The sequence below is a fragment of the Oryctolagus cuniculus genome, chromosome 18 (assembly GCF_964237555.1).
Source record: "Oryctolagus cuniculus chromosome 18, mOryCun1.1, whole genome shotgun sequence".
In the NCBI taxonomy this organism is placed as follows: domain Eukaryota; kingdom Metazoa; phylum Chordata; class Mammalia; order Lagomorpha; family Leporidae; genus Oryctolagus; species Oryctolagus cuniculus.
In genome coordinates, this window is record NC_091449.1 from 37,311,831 (window position 1) to 37,331,401 (window position 19,571).

Sequence of the window (19,571 nt, forward strand, 5' to 3'; positions counted from 1 at the left end):
CCGGTGAAAGACTGTTTATTATACCAACAGCAGTAGCCAGAGTATCAACATTTTTGTGCCTATTCCCTGACTTAGTCCATTTGGGCTGTTACAATAATATGCCATATACTAGGTCACACCCAAACAACAGAAATGTGTCCTCACAGCATGACTAAGAAGCTAGAAAACCTATATCTGGTGAGGTTGTGACATTAGGAAATGTCCTAAATGGTGCTTTCTCACTGTGTCTTCACATGGTGGCCAGGGCAAGCAGGCTGCCTTTAATTAGGTCACTAAGCTCGTGAACTGTCACCCTCCAAAGGCCTCACCTCTTAATACCACCACCATGGAGGCAAAAGGATTTTGACATAAGAAGTTCCAGGGCCGTGCAAAAATTCGGAGCATGACATTCTCCAAGTCTGTATTTCCACGTGGTGATGCAAGGAGGCTGGGTGACACGTGCCTGTGGAGAGGGTGCAGTCCAGGAGAGGAGCCTTGACTAGGCCAGTGGAATCTTCTCCAGTGGATGGTTGGCACGTGTGTCCTTTGCACTAGAGGAAGACACTGTCTGTCCCTTCCAAGGCTGTTTGCGATGCACCTGATCTTCCAGTGAGAATGTGAAACAGGTCAGTCAGTGCCTTGCCCACAAGATGTGCCCAAACACAAGGAATTCAGGAAGAGTCCCCCACCAAGGACTGAAGGTAGGCCCTAGGAACAAGTGACAATGTCTTGCCTTTGATTAATGCAGTTAAGTTGCAACTCTGCTGTCCGGGAGACCAGCAGGTCTAGATCACATGAGTTAATGTTTCACAGCCATTATTTATTATTATTATTATTATTATTGACAGGCAGAGTGGACAGTGAGAGAGAGAGACAGAGAGAAAGGTCTTCCTTTACTGTTGGTTCACCCTCCAATGGCCGGTGTGGCCGGCATGATGCAGCCGGTGCATCGCGCTGATCTGAAGCCAGCAGCCAGGTGCTTCTCCTGGTCTCCCATGGGGTGCAGGGCCCAAGCACTTGGGCCATCCTCCACTGCACTCCCTGGCCATAGCAGAGAGCTGGCCTGGAAGAGGGGCAACCGGGACAGAATCCGGCGCCCCGATCGGGACTAGAACCCGGTGTGCCGGCGCCGCAGGCTGAGGATTAGCCTATTGAGCCACGGCACCGGCCTCACAGCCATTATTATTCTCATTAACACCCATTCAAATCATACTTCACTTTTGGACTATCTATATTGTTAGCTATATAACATTTTTCTTTAAATCAACTAATTTTCACATAAATAAATTTCATTATGATGGAAACTTTATATTGCCACTTCAAGTGGAAATTCAATATGATTAGCCAAAAGAGCAAATAATCAGAAAAATACAATGAATGACAACAGAGCAGTTTTACTATACCATTCACAGATACTCTCCCAGAAAGGAGTCTCTGAGTTGAAAGTCTCTATTCTTCATAAGAAGGAGATTAGTGGTAATGGTTGTACAACTTAATGAATTTTTAAAAAAATCATGAATTGTCCAGTTAAAATGGGTGGTTGTCACAATTGGTAAATTTTATGTAAAAATATTAAAAGAGGGGCTGGTATTGTGGCACAGCATGTTAAGCTGCAGCCTGTGCTGAGCTGTGGCATTCTGTTTGAACACTGTTTCAAGTCCCAGCTGCTCCACTTCTGATCCAACTCCCTGCTAATGCACTTGGGAAGGCAGCAGATGATGGTCCAAATACTTGTGCTCTGGCCATCCAAGTGGGAGACCCTGATGGAGTTCCTGGCTCCTGGCTTCTGCCTGGCCCCAGTCCTAGCCATTTTAGCCATTTGGGGAGTGACCCAGTGGATGGAAGCACTCCCTCTCCCTCCCCTCCCCCTCCCCCCTCCCTCCCCCTGTTCCCCTCCCCCTGTCCCTCCCCCTGTCCCTCTCCCCCTCCCCCTCCCCCCATCTCCCTCCCCCCTCCACCTCTCTCCCTCTCTCCCTCTCTCCCTCCCTCCCTGTGGTGGAATGAGAAGGCCATGCCAAGATGGCCACTGGCAACAGAAACTGCCTGGCAACAGGCTGTGATTGGATGGATTCTGAAACCACATGGCAAATGGAGCCTGCCTGGCAATAGGCTGTGATTGGATGGCTTCAGAAACTGCCTGGCAACAGGGTGTGATTGGTTAGGGCATAGACTGCCCCTTGACCGGATTGGCTGCCTTGGCTATATAAGCTGCTGTATAACTGAAATAAACGAGTCTGCAGGCAGCTGCCTCTGGCCTGCTTTCACTGGACTCCTGGGGTTTGTGTGGGGACTCCGTGCCTCTTGCCCCCACCACGCTCCTCCTCTGAGAACAAATCAACCTCAACACCTCCCTCTCTGACTCTGCCTTTCAAAACAATAAATCTATCTTTAAAAAAATAAATAAAAATGTTAAAAGCAAAAGACATTAAAAAGTCATAGAGAATTGAGCCGGCGCCGTGGCTCAATAGGCTAATCCTCCACCTTGCGGCGCCGGCACACCGGGTTCTAGTCCCGGTTGGGGCGCCGGATTCTGTCCCGGTTGCCCCTCTTCCAGGCCAGCTCTCTGCTATGGCCAGGGAGTGCAGTGGAGGATGGCCCAGGTGCTTGGGCCCTGCACCCCATGGGAGACCAGGAAAAGCACCTGGCTCCTGGCTCCTGCCAGGATCAGCGCGGTGCGCCGGCTGCAGCGGCGGCCATTGGAGGGTGAACCAACGGCAAAGGAAGACCTTTCTCTCTCTGTCTCTCTCTCTCACTGTCCACTCTGCCTGTCAAAAAAAAAAAAAAAAAAAAAAAAAAAAAAAAAGTCATAGAGAATTACTGAAGATTGTCACCATCTGAGACTTTCTCTTTGATATAGTTAGAAGGATTGAAGGCGAGTTCCGAACACAAAGGTGTTCTCATTTGCTCTTTAAATAAATGATTACCGAGCATGTGCCAGAGACTCTTCTGGGTGCTTTAGGGTAGATTGGTAAATAAAATAGACAGCCTTCTATATAGGGAGATGACTATGAATAATAAACACAAACTTTGGAGAATTATGTAGTATGTTAGAAGTTGATGTGGAAAACAGGGCGAGGTAATGGAGACTGGGAGGACCAGAGAGCATCGCTATTGAAAAGACATCCTCTGAGCAGAGACCTGCAGGAGGGAGGGAGGGCGTCGCCTGAGTGTCTGGGGAGAGCATTTCCGACGGAAGGAGCGACCACTGCAAGCTGGTGAGATGCTGGTGTTCGTGGGTAGGTCAGGGGCAGGTCTGTTCGAATAGAGGAAGTGAGGCTGCGAATTGTGAGGTGTGGTCACAGAGATGGTGCTCGGAGACTGGGGAGCAGTGGATTGTAAGGGTCTTCCGAGGCCTTCGTCAGCAGGGGACATTTTCTTTTCTTTTTTTTTTAACTTTTATTTAATGAATATAAATTTCCATAGTACGGCTTATGGATTACAATGGCTTCCCCCCCATAACGTCCCTCCCACCCACAACCCTCCCCTTTCCCATTCCCTCTCCCCTTCCATTCACATGAGGATTCATTTTCGATTCTCTATATACAGAAGATCAGCTTAGTATACATTAAGTAAAGATTTCAACAGTTTGCTCCCACACAGAAACATAAAGGGAAAAATAATAGATGATTTTTTAAATGATGATGAAATCAGATCAGACCTATTGGCATGTTTAATCCCAGCGAGAGTCAAGTTGGGAATTGCTAATTTCTTCTTCTTCTTTTTTTTTTTTTTTTAACAGAAGATCAGTTTAGTATACATTAAGTAAAGATTTCAACAGTTTGCACCCCCATAAAAACACAAAGTGAAATATACTGTTTGAGTACTCGTTATAGCATTAAGCCTCAATGTACAGCACATTAAGGATAGAGATCCTACATGAGGAGTAAGTGCACAGTGACTCCTGTTGTTGACTTTACAAATTGACACTCCTGTTTATGGCATCAGTAATCTCCCTATGCACCAGTCATGAGTTTCCAAGGCTATGGAAGCCCCTTGAGTTCTCCGACTCTTATCTTGTTTAGACAAGGTCATAGTCAAAGTGGAGGTTCTCTCCTCCTTTCAGAGAAAGGTACCTCCTTCTTTGAAGACCTGTTCTTTCCACTGGGATCTCACTCACAGAGATCTTTCATTTAGGTTTGTATATGTGTGTGTGTGTGTGTGTGTGTGTTTGTTTGTTTGTTTTTTTGCAAGAGTATCTTGGCTTTCCATGCCTGAAATACTCTCATGGGCTTTTCAGCCAGATCCGAATGCCTTTAGGGCTGATTCTGAGGCCAGAGTGCTGTTTAGGACATCTGCCATTCTATGAGTCTGCTGAGTATCTCGCTTCCCATGTTGGATCACTCTCCCCTTTATTTATTCTATCGGTTAGTATTAGCAGGTACTAGACTTGTTTATGTGCTCCCTTTGACTCTTAGTCCTTTCATTATGATCAATTGTGAACTGAAATTGATCACTTGGACTAGTGAGATGGCATTGGTACATGCCACCTTGATGGGATTAAATTGGAGTCTCCTGGTATGTTTGTAACTCTACCATTTGGGGCAAGTCAGCTTGAGCAGGGACATTTTCTTTTAACTCTTTGGGAAACAGGGAGCCACTTAAGAGTGTGAACAGAGGAGAAACAATGTCTGCTCCCACAGTTACATAGAATGCCTTTGAAATGATACATAATTTCTCATCTCCAGAACTGAAGGAGGAGACATGGTGCTTTTCAGGGGACACTCCCCCTTTCTAATGCTGAGCTGCACCCAGAGCTCAGTACTGTCCTGCTTTGTTTCAGTCAACCCTTGCTGAGAGCTAGAATGTCGCTCACTTAGGCGCCTGGCAACCTCTCTGAATGATTCCTGGGAGCAGAGTTTTGTCTTTCTCCGTCTTTGCACTGTAAAAACTCTAATGTGGAAATTTAGTTACCTCCTTCCCTACAAACTTCGCAGTCGAAGTCATAAGGGTCAGGCCCGCAGGCTGGCTGCTTTCTTTAACAAGCCTGTGGGCTACTGTGTCTTCCTGTCTCAGATGTTTCATTGTCAGTTGACAGGGGAAATCTGTCAAATCACACCATTTACCTAACAGTAGAATACCATCCTCCACGTCCAGCTGTTTCAGAGTGCTGGCTGCTTGGACATCATCTGTGTTACAGAGGTGGGGCTGAGATGTATCAGGAATCTTAGGCCCACCAGGCCAGGCTGGGGTCGAATGGAGAGAGAGGCCTTAAATCTGAACAGCTAGAGTGCCAGATTTTGGCTCCCTCCTGTCTTTGATTCTTCAAGATCATATCCTTATGTTATGAATGATTTCCATCTATCAGGGCACAGCTTCTGATACTGTTTGTTCGCCCTAGGAGTTAGCCCAGGATCAAGAACTCCCATGCTTAGTCTCTACTGCGTTCTCTTGTTAAACAAACACACAAATGTCCGTAGTAGTTACACCATTTTCTTCCTGTTGGCTTTCTTCTTGCGGCACCGGCACTCCGGGTTCTAGTCCCAGTTAGGGCACTGGGTTCTGTCCCGGTTGCTCCTCTTCCAGTCCAGCTCTCTGCTGTGGCCCAGGAAGGCAGTGCAGGATGGCCCAAGTGCTTGGGCCCTGCACCCGCATGGGAGACCAGGATAAGCACCTGGCTCCTGGCTTCGGATCGGCGCAGCGTGCCAGGCGTAGCAGCCATTTGGGGGGTGAACCAACGTAAGGAAGACCTTTCTCTCTGTCTGTCTTTCTCTCTCACTGTCTAACTCTGCCTGTCAAAAAAAAAAAAAAAAAAAAAAAAAAAAGACCACGTGCCTTGGCTGGACTAATTACAGGATGAAGTCTTTGGTTTTACATGCTCTCTGGCTCTGTGGGTTTAGGAGTGGCTTGTTTTCCTTGTCTAGGATGGTTTCTAACTTAGCAATTTAGGGACTTTTGGCAGAGGAACTGAGTAACTTTTAGATATTTTTCCCAACTTAAGAGGCTTAGATGAGTTCTTTTGTTTGGTAATAAGAGGAATCTTCTTCTGTATTATTTAATGGTCTGTTTTCCTTCTTAAAAATAGTAAAATATGAGGGCTGCATTGTTGCGCAGTGAGTTAAGCTGCAGCCTGTGACACTGGCCTTCTGTATGGCATCGCTGGTTAAAGTCCTAACTGGTTGGCTTCCTATCCAGCTTCCTGCTAATGCACATGGGAAAGCCATGGATGATGGCCCAAGTGCTTGGGCCCCTGCCATCCACACTGGGGACCTGGATGAAGTTCCTGGCTCCTGGATTTGGCCTGACCCAGTCCCAGCTATTGTGGACATTAAGGGAGTGAACTAGCAGGTAGAAGATCACTCTGTCTCTCTATCCCCTGCCATTCTGCCTTTCAAATAAATAAATATACAAATATTAAAAACCATAAAAAGTGGAATCGGTGTCTTCATTTCTCATAAAGTCCCCCTTGAAGAATGTACTGTGTCGTGGCACTATTTTGTCCCGGTTTCCTCTTGATCAGAGCTGCATCATCCGCACATCTGTGATGAGAGGGTCTCTTTGTAGATTGAGCCTTAGCATCTCTCCCTGCCTACTTTATTTTCCAGTGAAATCATTTATTTTGGTTGGTAAAATGAGACATTCACCCCAAGGAGCAGTGTTCACGTTTCTCATGAGAGAAATTCATGGCCAACCTGGAGCCACATCAAGAGCCTAAACAAACTTGGCAGAAGAAAAGCAAATGACAATTGCTTATCTGTAGAAGTGATGGAGATAGATGGCAACGAGATTGTGATCTAGTGGCTCAGAAATATCATTTGGGGATCTCAGATGTCCTGCTCGGTGTGTAAGCGCCCAGTGATGGAGGTTCAGATAGGTGTGTGGATTCTGTTTCTTCCTCCCTTACAGTCTTGTCCTAGGTGTTTGGTGGAGAACAACTTTTCTTGAGTGATCTCTTTTTTTGACTATAGCATGGAGCAGGCAAGTGCAGGTGAGTTATAGAAGAGGGCCTTCTGGATGGCACCTGTGTACCCATAGCTCCTGGGAGCATTTTTGTTTTTCGCTGCCCAGGAGGCCCATCAAGACCTTGCAGGGCCTCTGGTTGTCAGGGAACCTTCTGATGGTGATGAGCATTAATTCCCTTGAAGACTGGGGAAGTTCACATCAGACATGAGGGTAAGGAACACTCAGAAGACCCAGAGATAGCATATTTATTTGAGAGGTAGAATTATAGCCAGAGAGTGGAAGAGACACAGAGAAAGGTCTTCCATGTGCTGGTTCACTCCCCAAATAGCCATAATGACCAGAACTAGGCTGATCTGATGCTAGGAACCAGGAGCTTCTTCCGGGTCTCCCATGCAGGTGAAGGGGCCCAAGGACTTGGGCCATCTTCTGCTGTTTTCCCAGGCCATAGCAGAGAGCTGGATTGGAAGAGGAGCAGCCGGGACACAAACCAGCACTCATGCAATGCCAGCACTGTAGTTGGAGGCTTAATCCGCTACACCACAGCTCTGGCTCCAACAGCTTGTCTCCCACTTCTGCTGTGTTAGCTGGGAGCCTCCTTGGAGGGACTGTGCTCTGGACAAGGGTGAAGACTCAACCCCTGTCCTGGCTAGAACTTGATCACTCATTCAATATGGTTAGGATTTCACTACTTTAGCCCTGAAGTTATAAAGATTCCATTGGATCCCAAGTCCTACCCCTTTGGTGTATGTGTGTATGTATATTTTAATTTTTGTTTATTTGTTTTGTTTGTTTGAAAGACAGAGATAAAGAGAGAAGGAAAGATCTTCCATCTGCTGGTTCACTATCCAAATGCTTGCACCAGCCAGGGTAGGGCTATGTTGAAGCTAGGAGCAAGGAATTCAACCCAGGTCTCCCACATGTGTGAGGGGCTCAAGGACTTGAGCCATCACCTCTGCCTCCCAGGGTGTGCATTAGCAAGAAGCCAGAAGCAGGAGTAAAACTGGGGTTCAAACCAGGTACTCCTGTATGGAGTAAAGGTCTCCTAAATGACATCTTAACCAGTGTGCCAAACGCCCCTCCCGTCCTTTGGGTTTTATTCAGTGCCCATCCTGCAATTTTCCTTCTTAATCTCCAGAGTTTAGGGAGTGTTTTTGTTTTGTTTGTTTTGTTTTGTTTTTTACTTCAAACTTTGAATCAAGTGACTGGGAATGTTTTTTTGCTTCCTTAACTTTTAGAAAAGAGCCAACTACTTCCCTTGGCAGTAGGAAAACTGGTGAGAGGGACATTTGGTTAAAATCTTATACTGTTATAGCCACAACATTGAAATGGAAATGTCACGGCATGGAGTCAAATAAGATGCATGCCAATGGATTTGATGTTCAGAAAGATTGCATCTCATGGGCAATGCTTCACTTCATGAATAAAACTCTGTTGGGAGTTAAGTTCTCACTACTGAACTATCCTGACTGGCATTAGTGGAAAGGGGGACATGAGTTGGCATGAAAATTAGAAGTTTTCCTCCTAAGAAAACTTCTTAAGATGGTGAGATGCCTGGAGACTGTAAGTTCTAGGCCTTGTGGTCTTGTTCAGTTTGTATTCTTAGTGTCTTGCAAGTGCCTGACATATATAGGCAGCTCATTATTAACTATTTAATCCTTACCACAAACCTATGTGGTTATTATGTAATTATCCCTGTTTTACAGACGACATCGCTTTTCTGTAGTGGAGCCCAGGGTTGAACTGACTCCAGAGCCCTCACTGGTAACCACAACAATGTCTGCTTCAAAAGGCATCGAGGAGGACGAGGAAGGCACCATTTATTAAAATAGTGCTCTTTTATCGTCCAGTAGCAGAGTGCCCAGATACGCCCTTTTCCTCATGTCTGAGTTTGACTGAGCTCTGCATGCGAATGTATCCTGATAGACTGAATGAGCTAATTACATATGATGATCCAGTTTATTTCCTGGGATAGACCCTCATTGCCAAGGCTTATGCCTTTTGTCATCTTCAGTGGCAGTCACCAGTCCACACATTGGAAAATCTTTTAAAAAACCTTTCAACTCTCTTAACACAGGGCCCGATGTGTTGTTGACAGGCTGTTCCTATGGCCTGAGCAATTTTCATGTGCAATCCATGAAAAAGAACATAATTTCTTTCTTGTAATAGATATGTTGTTAAACCTGTATCTTCACAGAAGTTGAACTACACTTGTCTTCAGTCTCCTTTCAGAGTGCTCAGGTTTACTTCTGTTAACCACTGTCTTTTAATACCACAGATAAGGTTTAGCAACTGTTGTCTTAATCTTGTCTACATTCCTTTTTTGTTTTGTTTAAACAGCTTTAACTGAAATCAGATTTACGTATCAAACAAACATTTAGTTAATGTAAACTAAGACCTTTTCAAATGACTTGGTGTTCTCAGGTTACTTATTTGATCCATTTTCACCATTGTTAAATCTTCACAAGTTGCTTTTGTTTGCCTCATGAAAGTTCAATATGGATAAACAAACAAAAAATCCTTTGTGGTAACAGGTGAAGATTATAATGGCTCTGTGTCTGTGTATGGAACATGATCACCTTAGCAAAGCCAGAGGACCCAACCTGAAGCTGTGATTGCTCTACATTTCTTTAGAGGGCAGAGGTAGAAAGAGTTTTTGGGAAGAATGGACTTGTACTTTGATGGTAAAATTTGATTTTCACATTGAAAATGAGTGATAGAATTCTTGAGAGACAAATAGGACACATTTCTTATACTTCTAAAGCTTTACTGAGCCTCTCATCTTTATGTTGATATGATTTCAGTTGCATGAGACAGAAAACTCAGCCTGAACTGGCTTAAGTAAAAAGAGCTTCAGGAAGAGCTTGATCAAGAATCAGTTGATGTCACCAAGGGCCTGGTTTTTATGGTTTCTTTTTGCAGTCACGTCTTATTGTGTTAACTCCATTCCATTTGATGCCCAATGGCTGTAGTCTTCTTCCTATATCTGTTGATGGTCTTGAGACTTTTTCTGATTGAACATATATCTACTGCCATCCAGGACAATTATAGAGAAATGGGGCAGGCTGACTGGCTTAGACTTGGGTTGCAAATTCCACCCCGATAAAGCCGTGAGAGCTCTTTTTTTCGTTTGCTTGTTTTTAAAGATTCATTCACCTGTTTGAAAGGCACAGTTACAGAGAGGCAGAGGCAGAGAGAGACAAATCTTCCATCCACTGGTTCACTCCCCAAGTGGCCGCAATGGCTGGAGCTGGACCAATGTGAAGCCAGGAGCCAGGAGCTTCTTCTGGGTCTCCCATGCGGGCACAGGGGCCCAGGGACTTGAGCCATCCTCTACTGCCTTTCCAGGCCACAGCAGAGAACCGGGTCAGAATTGGAGCAGCCAGGACTTGAACCAGCCCCCACATGGGATGCTGGCACTGCAAACAGCAGCCTTACCCGCTACTCCATAGCGCCGGCCCCGAGAGCTCTACTTAACCCACAGGGACTGAGAATAGAGATGGGGTGGTTACCAAATGAATTGCACGGTTTTACGAGACTACAAGGAGAAATACTAAGACAGCAAGCAATAGAAGTTTACTGTAGTAGTTTCTATGGAAGGAAAATAAACTACTAGTGGCTTTGCTATTGCTCCGACTTACTGTCATTTGCCCTGAGTTGACAATTTGAATGGCTTTGTATGTTTAATGTATGTTTGGTTATATGGGCAAATGTTTTTACCAACATCCCACCCCCTCCCCATGGATTAGCATTTTATTTTTAAGCTACGGAACTTATAGTTGGTATTCCCTGATGTGTTTCTGTTGTTTTCTTTCTTTTTTTTTTTTTTAAGATTTATTTTATTTATTTGAAAGATGGAGTTACAGAGAGAGGTAGAGACAGAGAGAGGTCCTCCATCTGCTGGCTCACTCCCCAGATGGCTGCAACGGCCAGAGCTGCGCCGATCCGAAGCCAGGAGCCAGGAGCTTCTTCGGGATCTCCCACACGGGTGCAGGGGCCCAAGGACTTGGGCCATCCTTCACTGCCCTCCCAGGCCATAGCGAGAGCTGGATTGGAAGAGGAGCAGCCGGGACTCGAACTGGCGCCCATATGGGATGCTGGTGATCCAGGCCAGGGCCCTAACCTGCTGTGCCACAGCGCTGGCCCCAATCTGTTGTTTTTCAATACTAGTCTTCATAAATACATTTAATAAAACATATTTTGTTTGATCATGTCTTTCTTGCAGCACGTGATGCAGGCTGCTTGTATTTAGGATCTCAGCATTGCTAATTGACTTAGAAATTTCTCCACATCTGATTGATGAAGATGATTCAAAACCCCGCCCTAGTGGGAGCGGGGGTGTCTTTCTAAAAGAACCTGAGCTCTTGTTTTAAAGAGCTTTTTTTAAAAAAATTGTTTATTTGAAAGGCAATTAGAGAGAGAAGTGAGGGAGAAAGATGGAAAGAGATCTCCCATCTGCTGATTCACTGCTCAGATGCCTGCTACAGCCAAGGCTAGGCCAGCTTGGAAACAGGAGAAATTACGCAGTCCTGGTCTCCCATGTGGGTGGCAGGGACCCACGTCCTGAGCCATCACCTGCCGCCTCGTAAGGTGCACGTCATCAGGAATCTGGACCGGAGAGTAGAGCCGAGACTGAGAACCCAGGCAGCCCAAAACGCATTGTGTGTCCCAGGTGGCAGCTTAACTGCTGTGCCAAATGCCTTCCTTAGACCTCATCTTTAAGATGATTCTTTTCTTGGCTTTGCAGAAGTGCCCTGGAGACTCTTAGGTTTTGCTGGGAACGGGGTAGGTCAAGCTTTTCTCACCTTTTCTCACTCTGTGGCTCTGAAGTTACTGGAGGGGAATTGAGCAGCAAAGTCGTTGTCCTTGCTTGTCCATCTCAAGGACGTTGTAACCACTGCCTTCTTTCTGTGGCTCCCAGGTCGAGTTTGAGTGGCTGAGGCAGTACTGGTTTCAAGGCAACCGATACAAAAAGTGCACTGATTGGTGGTGTGAACCCATGACTCAACTGGAGGGACTGTGGAAGAAGATGGAAGATGTGGTAAGTACATGAGGTTGGGGACCACATTTTCTGGGATCCTGTGCAAGGTAAATCTCTTCTGCCTATTTTGCATAGGCAAATGTGTGTTTAATTATTCCATACTACTCAGTGATTTGAGGTGATGGGAACAAGTAGGGTTTTGTCACTACAATCTCAGTTCGATTCAATAAACATTTATTAGTGTTTTCTATACATAAAGCACTGTGCCAGTGAGTAGTGGTAAGAGGACAGTTCAACAACAGCACACAACATTCATTTGCATTTTTATAGGCACTAGGCAGTCTTCTAAGGGAATTCTTACAGTAATGCTAAGAGGTATAGAAAATACTTATGAGCCTTAATTTGTAGATGTGAAAACTGAGGACAGAGAAATGCCGTGCCTTACCCAAGGTCAGCAAGTCAGTGGCAGAGCAAGATTGAAACCCAAGCAGTGTGGCCGCGGAGCTGTGCTCTGAACCCTGCTGATCAAACAGTTCAACAAGGAGACAGACATGAGTGTCACCAGATATCACATTCACTAAAATGAAATCTTATAATAGAGGATTTAAAAAAAAAAATCCCGCTCCAGAGGAGGGAGTATTAAATTCAGACCACTGGAAATGGGACTGTGGTAAAACCTTAGATGTGGCTTTGGGGACCTTGGATGGGGAGGAGTCGGGTGGGGTAGGGCATCTGGGGTGGAACATGAGGCTCCAGGAACTGTAAAAACAAGATCAGAGTGTGGCTGGAGCCAAGAAATTGCAGGGGATATGGTAGGAAATGGAGCTGGGAGGCGAATTGAAGTCACTCGGAGGTGTTGAATTAAGCCTTAATTTTAAATAATAATAATAGGAAACACTCCCGTGGTATTTCCAAAGGCCCAGACGCTATTCTGAGTGTTTTCTATATAACTTACCTAACTTTTATGACAGCCTCAGAAAGCTGATGTATTGTCTCCACTTTTACAAAGGAGGAGAGTGAAACACAAAGGACTGATGTAGCTTTCTCAAGGTCACTCAGCCTAATAGGTGGGGAGAGCTGGCTGTGCAGTTCTTGCCCTTCACCTCTCACGGTCCTGTCGCCCAACAGTAGAGTTTAGAAAGTAGTGGCAAAGTGATAAAAGCCTGCTACGCGCTGGAGACACCCTCCCTGCGCAGATTTGAACTGCGCTGCCGACAGGGAGCCCATCTGCGAAAACGAGTAACTGTGTCTCATCCCAGTTTTATTTATTTTTTTAATTTTTATTTATTTATTGACAGGCAGAGTCAGACAGTAAGAGAGAGAGAGACAGAGAGAAAGGTGTTCACCCCCCAAATGGCTGCTACAGCCGGCATGCTGCACCGATCTGAAGCCAGGAACCAGGTGCTTCCTCCTGGTCTCCCATGCAGGTGCAGGGCCCAAGGACCTGGGCCATCCTCCACTGCCTTCCCAGGCCACAGCAGAGAGCTGGACTGGAAGAGGAGCAACCGGGACAGAATCTGGCGCCCCAATCGGGGTGCCGGTGCCGCAGGCAGAGGATTAGCCAAGTGAGCCGTGGCGCCGTCCTGGTTTTATTTTTAAAATCATTTTATTGAAATATGATTGACATACGAAAAGCTGTACATTTTTAATAGATATAACTGGATGAATTTGGAGATAAGTATACACCCAGGAAACTGTCACCAAATTTATGCCATAGATCCTTCAGCACCAGAAATGGCCCACTGCCACCTCTGGAGCCTCTCCCCACCACTTGCTCCTCTTCCTCCTCCTCCATAGTGTGATAAGATCCTACACAATGTAGGAGCGACGCTGACATTCATTTTATAATAATGGAAGTATCAAGTCATAACAGAAGCCGAGCCCTGTCCAGGGCCCTTGCTGCAGGTACTAGATACTGTTGGGCACTAACCCCCCACAGCCTCCCAGGGCTCCCTCCCTTACCCTGCTTCTCTGATGGCAAATCCACCTCGTCCTAAAATTAACTCAGTAATTTAAGGGAGTGGTACAGCTGGCCCCACAGGATCTCAGATCACTAGACTCATGAGGTCACTGGTCTATGGACCAGTGAGTGTTTTTCTAGGAACCACAGGTCCTGAGCAGAAAGTAACTGTCACCACTGTGTAGCCTTGACAAAGTAGAGCCCACTTGCCCTTCATTGAAATTCCTCCCAAAATACAATATCATTGGCCAATCAAAGGAGGGCCACAACACCAGCAACCAACCTGCTGAACACACGCATCTTATCCCCGCCTCCAGGCTGTGAGGTCCTTTCCTGGATTTAGCCTCTCGGGGAGCCCAGGCCTAACACAGCCTTGCTGTGTGCTTCATAAGTGAACCTGCCTTCTTCCAGCGCTCCGATGTCAGCGATTGGCTGGCTGTGCACTGAGTGGAAGGACCCAGGTTTGGGGGTTCCGCAACCAAACTCTGAGTCTGAGTCAGAACCCGGAAGTCCCTGCTTTCCAAACCCTTCTCCAGATCTTTAGACTGCGCCCTTTTGTGGATGGATGTCTGGAAAGGGAATGTTCAAATCCTTCTTTTAGCATGTTAGCAGTATCACAGGAATTGATTTCTCTGAAGACCTGAATCAATGCAGAACTGAGCATTCTAATTCTCAGTTGGAGGAAATGGAAGTGCTGGCCTGAATCTCCTTAGTTCTGTTCCTAAAGGAGAGCCTGTTTTTGTGGGAAGCCCTGTTTAAAGGCAGCTTTTAGGTGTCCTGCCCATTGCGTAATGCTAATTTTGGTCATTCATTTATAAGTTAGACTCTCTCTTCCTGCTGAACCCCAACTAGAAGGTATCAGCTTGCATTTGAAATTGTAATTTGACAGCTCTGTGAATTAGAGTTAGAAAACAAATAAGGCAAGAACTTTGTTTTTATTAAAAAATGTTTTTAAATTACTTTTGTTTGAGAGTTTTTTTTTTCTTTTTTTAGATAAAACCTTTGGTATTGTGGCATTCAATTGAATTCATTCAAAAAATTTACATTTGTATTTATTTGGTGGCAGTGGGACATTCCTTTGGGGGACTCTCTTCTATTTATTTTATAGATCTCATATTTTTAAAAAAAAGGCTAAAAAGAAGAGCAACCCTGGAAATTTTCTGGAGCTGGTTTCCTTGCAGTTGGTGTGGCATTCCTCAGTGTTCAGAGGGAGCTCAATGGCCTCAGTGTGTCTCTCAGCAGGCCCCAGGATGATCCTTATCAGCAGAGTGAAGGTTTGGGCCAAGATAAAAGGGTTGGTCTCTCCAAATTAAATTTGAGCATTGCTTTAAGCATTTTAAAATTACTTTTAACAAATTCATAATAGTTTATTTTTACTATTGGGGGAGACAGAAAAGTCATTGGAAAAGTCTATAGTTAGTGCAATGCCATCTGGTATTTGTGTACAGGGGCTGGAACAGGCCCTGGCGGGTGGGATTCCTAGTTGGTACCAGCCCATCTCCTATTTTTTTTAGTTGCAAGCAGTAGGGGGCAATGTTGAGCTACCAGTTTGAGGCCCTGGAGATGCTAGCCTTTCAGGAAAATGCATACAAATCTACCATTAACTGTCAAGAATTATCCCTGTTGCTTCAAGTTAGCTGTAATCTCCAAGATTCCATAACACAGGAAATCAGTTGTGGGTTAACAAATTCAACAGCAATTTAACATAAAAAGTGCAGTGTTGGGTGCACATTTGGATTCTATAGAATTAGACTAATCTAAACGGCATTTCTGAACGTACTGACTTTGCTTCCAGAGAATATATTACCCCAAATTGCTATCATTGTAGACAAATGATTCTTCTTTATCTTAGACTCTTTTGAATTGTAAAATCATGTGTATGTTATGGAAAGACTTCTTTAATCAATGCATTTTGTCTGTTCTCCAACATAACATCGATCTCTTCTGGCGAGAAAATAAAATAAAAAACCCCAGGCAATATGTGCATTTCTCTTCCCCTTTTGCTTATGAGTAAAGAAACCTTTGACGGCCTCTGTACCAGGAAGAGTCTCGTGTTGTGATTTCTCTCTGTCTTTGTGTTCTTATTCTTTTTTTTTTTTCTTCACTTTGTAGTTGGAAAGATGTGGTTCTCAGGAAAGCTTTAGACGAATGAAAATGAGCTTTGAGATAGCTTTTCTCCCATTAATGGTAACTGCTTCACATGTCATAACCAGTCACATATTTTAAAAAGTTGAGTCAGCTGTCTCCTAAGCCCCCCAGCCTCTACTTCCCTGTGTCGGCAAGCACTGCATTTTTTTTTTTTTTTTTTATCACACTGTTTATTCTTGCCATTTCTCTCCCGGAGGAGAGTTTTACTCTCTGCACGCTCTTGTGATGTAAATGTTAAACCTTATATTTGAATGACATTCTGATAAAATATCACATTTTCCCTGAATATTACCTCATGAATTTATGAGCCATTAAGCCCAAAGCAACATAACCCTTTCTTATAACTCTGGAATTTAGCCTCACCTTCCCGCTCTTTTTTGCGGTCTTCTTCAAGAAGATGTTATAATATCATAACGCTATTCAAACATTTGTACTTTATTTTATTATTTTTGAAAGCCAACCCACTACCCCCCATCCCGGATTATTGTAGGATAAGACAGAGTTACCATTTGAAAGAAACTGTCTAAGCTTTGCTTTCTGGGTAAAGCGAAATGTGAAAAGCTGAAATCTCCTGTGAGGTGAGGAAGTCTTGCTGTAGCCGGAGATTCAATGGATAGGCCATTTGTCTCTCAGGGTCTGGTATCGCTCTTTGCAAAACTGACATTTATTTTACCTATAAAAATGTTTTAACAGTATCAAATTCGCAGTGATATAGAAAAGAATGCTAGGTGTGAAATCCTCTAAATTGATGACATTTATTCATTTCCTTTTGACCTTAAAAAAAAAAAAAGAAGGTCAATTTGGCATAATCCAATGGAAATATTCTAGGGCAGTTTCCAGAGTAAACATTTTCAAAAGTACTGATGATTTATACACAGGAGAGAAAATTCCTCATGCATCTTTTGTTGCCTTTTCTTTTAGAAGAGAGAGTAGATCCTGATGAGGTTGAATGTTTTGAATTGTGTTTCCTGTCCTGACAGCTCCCCGTGCTGAGTAGCAATGTGTGTATTTGGTAGTTGGCCTTAATAACCTTTATTGACTTCAGTGAGTAACAGCCAAGGCTGGATTATTTTCATGTATCCGTTTTGCAACAGTGTAAAACACAACATATAATTATGTTTTAGGTAAGCTATGGGCCATATTTAATTCTAGCCATTTATGTTAAAATTGGGCACAGGCTGGCAGAGAGATGTTTGTGGAAACTGAGTAGGCGTTTTATTTAATACTGTACACCGTCTTCTTGTTAACGTGTTTAACAGAGTAATGTACTGAAGATTGTAAAGGTTGTCCTTGACAAGTTACTTATGATCATTTCATTTCAAGATGACTCACCCCGTTTCCACACCCTGTCAATTTGGCTTGCCTAACTCATCAGGGACAGCTGATGGCAGGAGCCCGCCTACTGCTGTGTGGCTGAGTCCTCCTTAGTGTAGGTGACCTGGTCGTAGCAAGTGACTGAGCCAGGGAGCAGTTGGTTTGTTTTTGGAGAGATTAATGAAGCTATCATCCCTGTGCTTTAAATTCTTTATAACTGAGTACGGGAACAAGGCTGCCTTTTGATGCATGGAAATGCAAGGGTACTTCCAACAGTTCATGAAGAATGGAATTCAAAGATAAATTTATTTGGGTGCACAAAAGTTCTCATGCATAGTTTTTTCAGAATATACTTTTTCTGTTAACTTTCTGAAGAACCCCTGTATGCATGGATTTCAAATAGATTTTTACACCAAAGTAAACTTATCTTTGAATTTCATTATCCATGAAATTTTGAAAGTGTCTTCATATGTACTAAATATGCTAGCATTTGCTATTCTATTATAGTTCATTTAACTGAGTTCATTTTAAATTTTCTTCTAGGATTAAAGATTTGGGAGAGTTTGAAGAAGAAAGTTTTATAAATATAATTTTTCATTCATATCAATGGTGAAATGACCAATTTACATACTATCTATCAAATATATATATACTCATGCACACTTGTTTATATATATCTTTGTATATCCCCTTCCTTGTTAATGTTTGTACATGCTAAGTTGCATCTGCTGACTTAATCCTGTCTCTTTCATTTTTCAGGGTTAGCAATTCTGATTTAGGAACAAAGCATGTTATAGTAATTTAGGACCCTGTATGAGATATTTGATGTTTTAAAATTGACTTAATTTTTAATGCTGAGTGCCTTAAGAGTAGTACGGACAGGAACCAAGTAAATAACCACAAGTACCCACTAATCCACATTCCAAAACAGGTCCCCAGTCACTGAATTTGGGCTCCTTTATGTTTAACCTTGGAAATTTTGAATACAGAAAAAAATCACTTCTACCCACAGTATCTTAAAATCCTGGGCTCACGTTTTTGCTTATTCTAAATGTGTGCATTGGAAGTCAATTCTTTTCTTTCTCCTCCCTACCTGCCTACCCTCTCCAATTCTCTAAGGCTGTGTTGTTTTATTAAAAGTAAAATATGGTAAGGGGAAATTTTGCCTGTCATTTAGCAATGGGATTCTAACCAGTTTTGATTTCTTCTTTAATTGCCTCCTAAATTTCTCTCAGATTTTTGCATCCTCCCCCCTTTTGTTAAAGCTGCAGATTTATTAATGAATTTTTTTAAAAAGTGTGTCCTGTGTTTTTTGGGGAAAATGTATAATTTGAAGAGAATTCAGGCCATCAGCCTCAAAAGCAGAGTGTGCGTGGAAAGCACAAAGGACTGTGTTTATGATTCTCTTTGAAGCGTTTTTTGCAAGTGGATAAGGAAAATTTTAGAAACTGTCTGATAGTGTTCAGGGTAAATACTTAAACCCCTTTAGAGAATTTCACACACAGATACTGTGCAGCAGAAAAAAGGGATACTTATGTTTCTTAAAGCTGCTACAGCCTACAGCTTTGTACTTAAAGACAGAGGTGTTGAATAGAATTCTACTGAGGATACATCCAGTGACAATATCTCCAGGAACATCAGAGCAAACCAGTGGGTAGGACTCTCCATTTTTAACCCTTGCCTGAGCTGCATGAGAGTGGAGCTTTATTGGTACCCAGAGCTAAGATGTACCTGGCACATCCCAGGAATGTTAAGAGGATGGTTCCTGCTGCCTGCGCTCGGCACACGATAGGAACAAGAGGGACAATGCTGAAGGTGGTGAGACACAATGACAGGAGCTAGGAAATTGCAAGCGAAAGCTTTGCCATCTCTCAACTCTCGTTGGTGTTAAGGAGAAGAAAACGCGGAATAAGCAGGCAAGGTTTCTATTTAGTCTTGATGTCACAGGATTTGGCCCAATTTTGCCAAGTTTCATTAAATACACACACGAACATGTATGCACATGCACATGTACATTTCACATGTGATATATATAAGATGAATTCTGATGTTTCAAGTGATTTTAACTACACTGAAGCTCAAGTGAATGTAAAAGGGGTGAAGAGCCTGCAACTTTCCCCCGGGGAGCTATTTTAGCCTTGGCTGCTGGAATTTATCTGGGATCCTTTGTGGAGCAGGCCATCATAGCATCTCAGATGTGAATTCAGAAACTCTGGTACCAGGTGGAGGGGTCAGGGATTTCTGTTGTTTTCCTGGGCAGGATAGATCATGAAAGAAATGTGTACCTCACTT

The 19,571-nt window shown here is 43.8% G+C and overlaps 1 protein-coding gene across 8 annotated transcripts in view; it reads left to right on the forward strand.

The window, feature by feature from the left end:
- The window catches only part of FTO (FTO alpha-ketoglutarate dependent dioxygenase), a 414,324-nt gene that overhangs the window by 183,303 nt on the left and 211,450 nt on the right, over positions 1-19,571 (forward strand). For all 8 annotated transcript variants that reach the window (XM_070061822.1, XM_070061827.1, XM_051846617.2 and 5 more), the window contains 1 exon segment: positions 11,798-11,917. In XM_070061822.1, coding sequence (XP_069917923.1) covers positions 11,798-11,917 — 120 coding nt within the window.